The sequence below is a fragment of the Podarcis cretensis genome (genome assembly GCF_951804945.1).
Source record: "Podarcis cretensis genome assembly, chromosome: 2".
NCBI classification, from domain to species: Eukaryota; Metazoa; Chordata; class Lepidosauria; order Squamata; family Lacertidae; genus Podarcis; species Podarcis cretensis.
The window spans coordinates 27,110,074-27,122,654 of NC_137171.1; the positions used below are offsets into that span (position 1 = coordinate 27,110,074).

The window sequence follows — 12,581 nt, forward strand, 5'->3', positions numbered from 1 at the left end:
TGCTCCACCTTTCCAGGTATGTCTATGTGATCGCTCAAAGTAAACATGGCTACTTCAGGGAGTTCTGAGCCCAGAGTCCCAAGTTTCTTGTTCAGTGATGCTGCTGTCGCAAGAACCTAAGAGCGAACTTGTGGGATCAGGCTAGTCCAGCATTGTTTTCACAGGTGCCTATGGGGAACTCGTAAGCAGGATGCAAGCATTCCACCCCCCTGCAGCTGGTATTCAATGGCATCCTGCCTCTGATGCTGGAGAATACATGGGGCGTTGCTCGTCTTATTCATTGACACTTCTGCTGCAAAGCAAATGCTGAAGACAATGGATGATGTTTGTACTCCCCCCTCCCCCCTGCTCCCATTTCTTTGTAGGCTCTGCATGGTCCACCCTCCCTGGAAAGGCCAAAACACTGTGGATTTGGCAGAGAATAGAGAAGTGGAGGAGCTGAGAGTCCTGAGCTCCATTTTTCATCTACAGTGGTACCTCGGGTTACAGGCGCTTCAGGTTACAGACTCCGCTAACCCAGAAACAGTACCTCAGGTTAAGAACTTTGCTTCAGGATAAGAACAGAAATCGCACAGCCGCGGCGCGGCAGCAGCGGGAGGCCCCATTAGCTAAAGTGGTGCTTCAGGTTAAGAACAGTTTCAGGTTAAGAACGGACCTCCAGAACGAATTAAGTTCTTAACCCGAGGTGCCACTGTATGTCCATTAAACCACAGAGCCTAGGACTTGCTGATCAGAAGGTTCAAGTCCCTGCGACAGGGTGAGCTCCCGTTGCTCGGTCCCTGCTCCTGCCAACCTAGCAGTTCAAAAGCACATCAAAGTGCAAGTAGATAAATAGGTACCACTCCGGCGGGAAGGTAAACAGCCTTTCTGTGCACTGCTCTGGTTCGCCAGAAGCGGCTTAGTCATGCTGGCCACATGACCCGGAAGGTGTACACCGGCTCCCTTGGCCAATAAAGCAAGATGAGCGCCGCAACCCCAGTCGGCCACGACTGGTCCTAATGGTCAGGGGTCCCTTTACTTTACCACTATATTGCAAACCATAGCTCATTGAGGGCCTAGACTCATGCCTCTTAAAGGTAGGTAGCTAGATGCTCACATGTGGTCAAGAGGCTCCACTTCCAAGTGAACTCTCAGTCCCCAAAGTAGGCCATTAGTTGTACATGCTCCACCCAGCACAGCACCCAAGGGATTATGGGCATAGCCTTCTGACTTGAAGATGCCTCTAAGGTATCAAGTGAGCCTCTTGGAGAAAGTGGCATGGTCAAAATTTCAAGTCTGCAGCCTCAGTCTCTGCATATGTAAAAATATTCTAACCCAAACACACAGCTGAGCAAGAAAAAACAAACCACTTTGAACTATGACACTACTTTGCTCCCAAAGCCAACCCCCCTACCTCAAAACAACCAAGGTTTCAACATCAGCATCTCCTTTGGTTATTTTGGCTCTGGAAAAAAACAACAACCTAGTTTCTACAGCTGTCTAGCTGGGAGACAAAAAATGGAAAAGTCTTCCAAACTAAGAGACAAAATTGCAGTAGTGGAAAGAGGTTTAATTTAGCTCCTTGGCAAATTTCAAGTACCTTCATTGCAGGAACGTTGGTTTGGGGGGGGATATAATTTGGTAACTCATAGAACATGCATTTTGGAAGGACTCTGTGCTGTCTTTATATGCACAGATATACTTCGCCACTACCCTGGGTGACAGCTCCATAATCAAGGACCGGATCACTAAGTCAGTGGAAGACAATGATGTGTTTTCCTGCACTCTGCAATTGTATTCCCAAGTTGGCAACAGATGAACGTGGGTGGGTATGCAGAGAGCCTTTTCCACAAAGTTTTCCACCTGTAACCTTTGTGCCAAGCTTTAAAATAATTTGCATGAAGATGGAAGGATAGCACTCCTCCATTATTTGAAAGAACGTATGAAGACATCTGCTGGCAAGGTACTGCCTGATGACATCCCTCGTAACTTGGAAATAAGCTTGACTTCTCTCCTAACCACAAATTAATGCCGTTGAGGGAGTATACTGACTTCCTGCAAACTAGCTGTACAGAGTCAAAGCTGAACAGAGCATAATCTGCATTAATTTATCCTAAACGGGGGACACAATCTGTTGTCCCCTGGAGTCAAATCCAAAACTTCCAGTGCATGTGTGTGTTTCATATCTCCAAACCGTACTTCCAACCCTGCATTGCCTCTTCTCTGGAAAGCCTGTCACATAGAGCAGAAGACTTTCCCCTTTATCTGACCATGCGCCCACAAACCACTGCATTGGCTGTTTAGTAAACAGAAGGCTGAACCTGCCCCAATTCAGCTGAGCACAAGGGCCTCCCCCAACCAGCTGCCGCTGTTGTTTCTTTCACAGAACAATGGATCAGTGTCCCAGGCTAGCATTTCCATTGTATTGAGTGCTGGGTTTCAGATAGATCCTGCATTGTCTGCTCTTGCATTTGCCTGCAAAACAGGACTTGACTCTCGTAACATGCTGGAAAAGTGGATGTAGGGCACCGATATCCTTTGGCGTTACTCTGTGCTAATCGTTCCATGCCGCTAGCTGCTTGCATTTAAAATATCCCCTTGCTTGGGTTTTCTCCAGAGCCTGTTCTCACAGACGCTTGAGGCTGCAGTGAGCTGAGGAAGCTAGACCTGTAAGCAGGCTGCCATAGCACAAGGGGAACCCGAGGCAAGCCAACTCCCTGCGAGATCCATCTGCTGAAAACAAACTTGCTCTATTGTTGGTTTGACAGTAGGCCGTTAAGTGCTGAGAGGGGGACACAAAGATCCGATAAATATTCCCAGGGCGACAGAAAGTTATGAAACCAGCAGTGCGTAGGTTCCGCACACTGTGCGTTGTACAGTGCAGTGCCTGGGGCATTGCTGAAAAGGTTCTTTATGGAAGGAGGCAAGCAGGCTGTGTGGGAACTGGGGGCTTGTGGGTGAGGCAGATAAGGTCACGCCTTGAGCAAAAGCAGCTGCGCATGGCTGGGACGCCGCGCAGTTCAGACGAATGGATGCAACTCACAAGTGAGACGGCTAAATGCGGTGATAGAAAGGAGCTGGATTCTCCCACCCCAAGGAGATGCAAGCTTATGACTGGAGAGGTGCTTTTGAGAAACTCTTTTAAAAGGAAGAGGAAGTACAGTTCAAACTCAGCTCCTGGGCATCATAAAAGGGTTTCCAGGCAACAAGTATTTCTACATCTCCAAAAAGAATGCTGCTGTCCCAAGTTTCATTTTACTGTGACATCATTAGATTACACCAGCTCTGCATAACACACGACCTATATAGGGTGCCCCCCTCCCCAGGCTCAATAAATCTGTTTTTGACTGTGAACACGGTGGTGGTGGTGGGGGCTCCTCCTGGAAAGCCTTGCTACAGGGTTAAAGTCACTTGTGTTTGCTATGGTAGGTCAACAGTGCAAACCTAGAGTCTACTCTTTGTGTGGGGCTAACAGCATGTATGTGGGTCAAGGTGTCCCTAAAGTTCCAGCCAAGATAGCAACCTTACGCTGCGTGATGCTGCTGATCTTTCCCACCCTACTCCTGTGACAAGTGAAACCCGAACCTATACACACTAAGGCAGGAGGCAAGCCCCAATTTTGTCTAGTATCAGTGGCCACTCTTAACCTTCCCCCTTTTGAGCAGGAGGATTTGAAGGGGGTTTCCAAGTGCATTCAGCTGTAAACACTTTGAATTGGCCTTCAGACCTTTAAAGGTAAAGGTAAAGGTACCCCTGCCCGTATGGGCCAGTCTTGACAGACTCTGGGGTTGTGCGCCCATCTCACTTAAGAGGCCAGGGGCCAGCGCTGTCCGGAGACACTTCCGGGTCACGTGGCCAGCGTGACATCGCTGCTCTGGCGAGCCAGAGCCGCACACGGAAACGCCGTTTACCTTCCCGCTGGTAAGCGGTCCCTATTTATCTACTTGCACCCGGAGGTGCTTTCGAACTGCTAGGTTGGCAGGCGCTGGGACCGAGCAGCGGGAGCGCACCCCGCCGCAGGGATTCGAACCGCCGACCTTTCGATCGGCAAGCCCTAGGCGCTGAGGCTTTAACCCACAGCGCCACCTGCGTCCCCTGCGTCAGACCTTTACAACCCTTTATAGTTGAGAATGGAGGGGCTAAATCCATGTGTCCCCACAATCCCACTTTGTTGTTAAAACAGAACATCTTTTCCAAACTGCCTCTTTTTCCCCCTAAAGAAGTATGTTTAGCTGTTTTGTTAGGCTTTGTAACAGTTTTAACTGTTTTGTTGTTGTTGTTTTAAAAAAACCCCAGTGATTTTCTTTTGATTATTTATTGTGCTTTCAAGAGGTTGAGAGAAGGCTTGGGTGGGCTATGCCCCAAAAGGCAGCCTATAAATAATTTAGTAAACAAACAAAACACTTTTGACAGGGACTACAACATAAAAATTATTTACCACATGCCCCCTGCCCCTCTTGGCCATAGTAGAAATCATTGTTCAGGTTAAAGGGGGAGAAATCTGCCAATTTGATCGGAACAGGAAAAAGGTGAAGGAGGGAGGAGACAATTCTGCACACAAAAACACTCAAAAGAAAAGACAAAGCCCACCGCATATTCTTTTTTTTGGGGGGGGGAGGAGTGTAATTCAAGGAAAGAGAAAGATTACAAGTGTGGTTTCTGTGTTGGCCTAATGGACACAGTGTCAAAAAATGCACCACACTTAAATGAGGCCTAAGATTAGAGTGGTATCTCTGCCATTTGTTGGTTTGTAACTCCTCCTGATTTAGTAATGTGAGTTCAACCATCTAACCAGTTATTCCTTTTTTGCATCCAGCCTTTCCACAAGTAAAACAAAACATTCCCAATAGATTTAAGGTCTGTCGTTTTGTTTGTTTTTCACTATAGTTTAATTTCTTTGAATTTTAAAACAAAAACATACTTCCATGTTAAAAAGTCCTCCATCCAATGCACCAACAAAACACCTGTACACAAGCAACAAATTCACAATCCGAAGAAGGGAGATAAACCTACTCCCAAAGGGATGGGCAAATCTAATATACAGTATGAACAAAAAGTCAAAAAATAAAAATTAAGGCAGGAGTTAAGTGTTTAATGCCCTGCAAAATGAAGGCAAAAAGAAAAAAAAAAAGAAAAATTGAAACTCTAGGAGGCAGGAATGTCAGCAGCAGCTCCCAAATAACCTGGGAGGGAGGGCCCTAAAAGCCATTTCAATGGGGAGGAACTGAGCAGGGTAGAGTCTCCATTGTTCCTGGAATGGGGAGTGCCAAGATCATTGTTCTTCGGTTAGCCTTGGTGATATTCTAGAGTCTCAACTAAAAAAGGATGAAGTTGTATCAGGTTAGGCTGCTTGTGGGACTTTCCGTTTACACCTGTAAACGTGCAGGTAAGCCACATTCCCCCATTAGTTTCCCTAGCAACACAAACATCTTGTCCGTGTTATAATAGGAGGAAGAGCCTTGAAACAGAAAGGGGGGGGGGATATTTCTCTTTATCAATGGGACAGCTAGACTGACCACCACACTTGAAATTCACCTCGCACTGGGGAATTCTAAACAGTCCTTGGGAGCTAAATGAAAACATTCCACTACAGGGAGAGTTTCACATAACCACCATCAAAGGTGGCAACATTCAGGGGCAGGGAGGGTTTAAGTCATGCTCTTCCAAGAATTGCTAGCATCAACTTGTGTGCCCAAAACAAGACCAAAAGAAGGACCCAACGTAAAGGCAAAAGGTAAAATAGCTGTGCTTCTCCCATCACCACACCCCCCACAATCTGTATTCCCAAAGAGTTCCTCTAGCTCTGATCTGAAAAAAAAAAACAAGAACGAAATCTCTAGCGTAAATTCCAACGTTTGTAGATCTTCCCAGAGGCCTGCCCACAGGGAGAGAACGCTTAGCTTCCGAAACACGTAAGATTTGGAGGGTCTGGTTATTTCGTCTTTTTTTGCTCTGTACAAATATATTGCATCCTTCAATGTTGTGCTAGGTCCAGAATGGTATTTCTCCTGGTATTAATTAGAAAATAATAATAATAATAAGTACTAGTAAAAATGTAAAGGAAAAATATATATATTAATAGGGAAACTAGTTCTTTTGAGCTTTGCTCTAGTATTCAGCTCTATATTGCTTTGAACAGCCAGTAAATAACTCTTGGCGTGCTTTTGTTTTTGTTTAACCTGTTTCATTACACTCCGAGTTGTCTCCTGGGAAGAATGTTTCTTCAAATATGCTCAAGTGTTGTCTTTTATTCCTTTGACTCTGGAATCACCCAAAATATTTTAAAGAGGCCATTTAAATGTGAATTTCCCCCCACCTGCTCCTTGTCGCAGACCCCCCCCCCCAAAAAAAACAGGGAAAACTAAGCAAAAGAAAACACCATATTTCTTCAACAGTCTGTTTAACGGAATGATGGTGTTGAAAACTGAAGATTGAGAAAGGGGGTCAAGAGCATTCAACTTTTTCCGCACCACAATTTATTCCAGAATCTGTTGAAATTTTTTCCTTCTTGAGCCAAGCCAAGTGTAAAGGCTCCAGTCACCTTTCTTATACTCTTATCTCGTCGTCTTCCTCATCCATGAAGGAGAATTCCTTTTCCGGCTGTTTAGCAGCGTCCTGCCTCGCATGCTCTGGAACGCCCTGGTTCTGTCCCCTGGAGACTAAAGTACGCTGTTCCTCTCCCACAGAGGTGCCACTCGAGATGGAGCTGCTGTCCATTGTCAGGCGACTGGTAATGCTGCGGGCAGATCCAGGGCTGTAGGTTGCTGCTCTGTTGTCATCCGACTGAACCAAGGAATCCTGGGGGAGCTTGCTTTCCTGGCCAAGCCAGTGGCCTGTCAATGCCTCCGCAGGGCCTGCCTCCCTCTGGGGGTCTTCTGCACCATGATAACCAGAATCCTCTTGCTCCCATGGGTCCTTATCCATGATGCTCAAGACATCCCCCAACATGGAGGGCCCCAGATCAATATGGAAAGACATGATGGACTCTGCGTGCTTCATGCCGTAGCTGCCCTTGGGCACTACCAAGGGCAGGTCCGTTATGTCACCAAAGGCCCGCTCTTCCAAGCCAGGACTGTGGGGCCCAGAGCTAAGAGCGGCTGCCGCACCGTTCATGTGCTTCTCTTCAGGGGTCTTCTCCTCAGGGGCTTTCTTGACAGGGCTGGAGGAAAGGCTCTTGGGCAGTTGCTTCCCACCACTCCTGTCCGTCTCCTTCTCAGTAAGCTGAGGGAGGGAGACGGCATTCTTCACAAAAATGGCAGAGTCCCTCAGAGAGCCCAGCATATCCCGCCGGTCGCCCCGGGTGACGGACTGAGACCGCTTGCTGCTGCGGAACTTGCGTGAGAGCAGGCCTGGTTTGGATGAGGAACTTGTTTCCTCAGCGGCTTCCTGTTCTCCCTCCCCAGCCTTGCTGTTGAGGAAGGAGGTGTCCCCAAAAGCATCACCAGCCCGTCCCACGTGCATGGTGTGGCGGAAGTCGCCAAGGGGAGCGCTGATCATCTCTGCCGTCAGGTCGGCCCGAGAGCGGCGTTTGGAGTTGGCGGAATTTGTCACCAGCTGCTTCAAAATAGGCATTTTGGCAACAAGCGTGAGAGCTCTTTTGCACAGGAGTCAGGGTGGTGGAACTGGAGAGGTCAGGTTCAGTTGTGGGTGGAGCAGGTTGTACTCCTGCAGCCTCACAGGTAGGCCTCAAGCCTCTTGATGGCCTTCAAACAGTCGAAGCCTAAAACACAGACATAAGAAAGGAAGAGAGGGTTAGGTCTCCTCAAGACAACAGAGGTGCTGTTTGCTCTGTTCCTTTAATGGGGGCATGAGAGGGCACCATCTACGGTGGGGCTCTCCATCCAACCTGCGAAACTCTCCCTCAGGTAATGCCTAAACCCCTCTCCAACCCTGTTCTGTTCCCTCCTCAAGTACTTTTACTGAGTTGGTGCGTTTGTATAGAAACCTCTGACTTTGGAGTGGCTGGAATGTAATGTACTGCACAAAGGTAAGCAGTGTTAGGTGCCAAATGGCTCCTTAAACCAAGGTTACAGTCGCCAAAATGGAATGTCTGGTTGCCATTTTGGGGCAAGAGGTTCTCAAGTCTTTATTTTTCAAATGATGGACTGACTGTGATTTGATTCTCAGCTAAATATCTGGCTCATTCAGAGGACAACCTGGAGATAGATTAAGAACTTTGAGAACTTAAAAGAAGGGAAGTCATTTGATCCAGGGACAGCCCACATATATATTGGCCCATTCCGACCTCTTTTTCTTAATGGTGGCATGGACCATTCATAACATTATGTATATTCTTCACAACTATAAGCAGGACAGTGGGAAGACAAGCTACAACAATTAACTATAACATTGTACGCTGCTCCTGCTCAGGCTACACAGACAAAGCATTTTGGTTCCTGAAATTAAATCTGATTGTGCAGATAAGACATAACTGATAGAATGACAGGGTGTGGTATTAGTCATGATCCAATGATCCCCAGGCATGCACCTCCAGATGGTGAAGATGTCATGCGCCAGCCATCCTGGCACCCAGGCATCTTCACTCGGTCGCAAGTGGCTGATAGCCAGGTGCAAAATGCGTCTGGCTAATTTCAAACGCTGAAGGTAAGAACCACCTCTGTTGCTCCACCCACCTTTGCCTGTAACACTGCCCACCCCTGGCATGTAGCCCTGGGAGGTTACTCACAAGGGAATGTGGCCCTTGAAAAATGCTCCCCAGCTCCGCCTTCCCCTTCAACATACACCAGGGGTTAAATGTTCAAGTACAGTGCTACATGCTGCTGTGCTCCCTGTTGTATGGGAGGCACAGGGTAATTGCTTCTACAAGACTATTCACTGCCCTGCGTGGTCGCTTTATTCAGGGGGGACAACCATGAGATGAGCACTTCTAATTTCACACAAAAAAAGCAGCCGCACTGAGGGCTGCTCCGCTGGTGCAAACCAGAAAAGGGCAGTTTTGCTGGAAGCTCTAGGGGAGGGAGTTACGTGAAAATAGCTCAGTGGGGTAGGAAAGCATGGTTCAAAACAGGGGCATCAGAAGATGACTCTCCCCTTCCCCCCACGCTTGCAGAAATCTTCTCCCTTCACTGTTGATTTACTGCTCTGAGGCAGTTTTGCATGCTCAGTGGAGCAGCCATCATAGGCAGGGAAAGGAATGAGGCAGTAATGAATGCCTGTCTGCTCCTAGAGAACATAGCTGAGGCGCATGTTTGCAATAAACTAAGGAATATTTGAGACAGGCACCCCCAACCCCTCCTCTCTCAGAAGCATAGCTTACACGAGGTGGAGTGCTGTTCTTCACCCATCTTTGCCCCTTCCCACTCCAGATAAAGCCCTGCTCATTCGGCTGCAGAGCCTCCTGACAGATATATATCTGAAACAGAGGTCAGTGACCCCTTAGAGCGTTCCTCACATCAGGAGATTTGCCATTAGTATAGATCAGGGGTCAGCAAACGTTTTCAGCAGGGGGCCGGTCCACTGTCCCTCAGACCTTGTGGGGGGGGGGCGGACTATATTTTGGGGGAAATGAACAAATTCCTATGCCCCACAAATAACCCAGAGATGCATTTTAAATAAAAGCACACATTCTACTCATGTAAAAACACCAGACAGGCCCCACAAATAACCCAGAGATGCATTTTAAATAAAGGGACACATTCTACTCATGTAAAAAAACCAGGCAGGCCCCCAAAATAACACAGAGATGCATTTTAAATAAAAGGACACATTCTACTCATGTAAAAACATGCTGATTCCCTGGACCGTCTACGGGCCGGATTTAGAAGGCGATTGGGCCTGATCCGGCCCCTGGGCCTTAGTTTGTCTACCCATTGTATAGATGCTAACTTCTTGGGGACCTTGAGCAAAGCAGAACTATTGTTGCCCACAAATACACACATTCCTCCCCATGTTTTGTTTCTGTCCTGCTCTGTGGTCAAACTGGTTTCTGCAGGTTACCTTTAAGCAGTGCCCGGGGAGGAGGGGAGAGAGCTGAAATGGTTGCCAGCAACACAACCAACACTGCCGCAATCGATGCCGATCAGCTGGTTGCCCTGGGCACCTACTGGTCAGTGCCAATGCCTTGTACCTAGTAAAATGTTCTCTGTGCACCATGCCTAGAGCAATGTACAGTGGTACCTCAGGTTACATACGCTTCAGGTTACATATGCTTCGGATCACAGACTCCGCTAACCCAGAAATAGTGCTTCAGGTTAAGAACTTTGCTTCAGGATGAAAACAGAAATCGTGCAGCAGCGGCGAGTGGCAGCAGGAGGCCCCATTAGCTAAAGTGGTGCTTCAGGTTAAGAACAGTTTCAGGTTAAGAATGGACCTCCGGAACGGATTGAGTTCTTAACCCGAGGTACCACTGTAAGGGTTTGTTGTGTTGTTGTTGTTTTTTAAAAAAGGTTATATCAGTGTGCCATGTGAATGTTGAACTATTCACTTTTTGTGTGCGGTCGTTAAAGGGAAGCAAATCCACACTGGCTTCCTATTGCCACATATAGTTACTTCACCAACTGAACAATGATTTCTTGTTTGATTAATTTTTAAAATTCAATTTCTTTGAAACGTGTGCACTCCCGCAACTCAAATATTCTCTTCCTTCTTGTGGTGAGGGGGGAGGTGTGTGTGTGTTTGTAAGGTAGTAGAAAGTTCCCTTTGGCAATGAAACAGACTAGAAGGGAAATTCTAGCACTGATTATATGGATCCTTTGGCTTGTAGGGAAAGCAGCTATAATTAAGAAAGGCTTTTCTCCTTGCAGGTGTCCCCCACGCCAGTTCAATGTATTGATAGCATGCTACTGATACTGGAGAAGCGTCGGAACCCCACTAGCAAGAAATCGCCCCACTTGTTCAACAAAAGTGATCTACATGCAGCTGCAGGTATCAATGAAAAGCCAGCATATTAAAAAAGCCACCTTTTCAAAAGGTGGTGGGGTGCACATTCAGATAGTAAAAGAAAAGAAAAATAGCCTGATAATGCTAAACTGGTTAGTATCAAAGTTTTTAGACCCAAAAATAATCTGAATACTTTTTGTGTGTGTGTGTGTGTGTACGTACATAGAGGAAAACAAAAGTAAATGAGCAACCTGTATGGATATATGAACAAGAGATCACACCACCCAAATCAGCCCGGCTTCCTCATTTCACAAGCTAGCACAACATTCCGAAGCTGAGATACTAAAACCTGATCTAGTTATACAAGACAAATTATGAAATAAGCTGGAAAATCATTAGCCAAGAAGCAGCTCCATTAGGCAACTTGTCCAATGACTAGCCCATGGCTAATTTCCTTCCATTGTGCTACAATGATAGCAATCCTATACATATCCACTCACAAGGAAGTCCTATTGATTTCAATGGCATTTACTCTCAGGTAAATGGGTACAGGATTGCACCACAAGCCATGGTTCTCAGTCACTGTCAAATTAAAACTCTTCCCTGGGTTAAAAGTTAATTCTATGGGGCCTCTGCACATGGTCCAACCATTTCTGACCCAAGAGTTATCACAACAACAGTAAGGTAAAGGTAAAGGTAAAGGTAAAGGTAAAGGTAAAGGTAAAGGGACCCCTGACCATTAGGTCCAGTCGTGGCTGACTCTGGGGTTGCGGCGCTCATCTTGCTTTATTGGCCGAGGGGGCCGGTGTACAGCTTCCGGGTCATGTGGCCAGCAGGACTAAGCCGCTTCTGGCAAACCAGAGCAGAGCACGGAAACGCCGTTTACCTTCCCGCCGGAGCGGTACCTATTTATCTACTTGCACATTGACGTGCTTTCGAACTGCTAGGTTGGCAGGAGCAGGGACCGAGCAACGGGAGCTCACCCCGTCACGGGGATTCGAACCACTGACCTTCTGATCGGCAAGTCCTAGGCTCTGTGGTTTTAACCCACAGCGCCACCAGCGTCCCAGCACAACAACAGTAGATATCACAAAAGTCCCCACCCCCTGGTTTTTTAAAGCATAATTGTGCTTCTGCAGATCCAACGCAAGCTTCTGCACTATTGACAGAGTTGTATCAATTATTAACATGCCTTCGTAGTTATCCTTAAGTCATGAAGATTAGAAGAAAATACCCAGAATGGCAGTGAGTGTACCCAACCTGGAACAAAAAAAAGAAAAAAGGGGGGGGAGGGGGGTAGCAAGTCTCATTCCGCTACAAACAGCTGCCCTACCATGAGCTGAATAGTTTGACAGTGCACAGGAGAACTATAACATATTCCAGAATACCAGAACAAAGAAATACTCTTGTCATTTTGAACTAACAGTTCACCAGAGGGCTTTGAAGAAGACTAAAGTTAAGGGGGGAAGACATCCAAAAAGAACACAAGAGTACTGCCAAAAAAGGTATAAGATTTTAAGCTGTGACTCACATATTTCTGCATTTTCTTTTTTTAAAAGCGCAGTTCACAAGGCTGGCTAAGGCATCCTCAAGTTTGTGTGTCTGTTTGGTTTTTTTTAAGCTACATGGGGGAAGGGGAGTGAAGACTCTTGGGATTTTGAAGAGAATAGAAAGCAGACACACAGATGCTGAAGGAATTGAAAACAGACATCAGAGCAGGCTATGAAAGGAGACTACAAAAGAGAGAGAGAGAGAGAGAGAGA

At 46.8% G+C, this 12,581-nt stretch overlaps 1 protein-coding gene across 7 annotated transcripts in view; it reads right to left on the reverse strand.

Moving 5' to 3' along the window:
* Positions 1-4,844: 4,844 nt before the first annotated feature.
* Positions 4,845-12,581, reverse strand: part of CDC42EP4 (CDC42 effector protein 4) — a 49,607-nt gene continuing 41,870 nt past the window's right edge. For all 7 annotated transcript variants that reach the window (XM_079965637.1, XM_079965639.1, XM_079965634.1 and 4 more), the window contains one exon: positions 4,845-7,699. In XM_079965637.1, the coding sequence (XP_079821763.1) occupies positions 6,526-7,551 (1,026 nt within the window). In that variant the 5' untranslated portion in view covers positions 7,552-7,699 and the 3' untranslated portion in view covers positions 4,845-6,525. The remainder of the gene's footprint in view (positions 7,700-12,581) is intronic.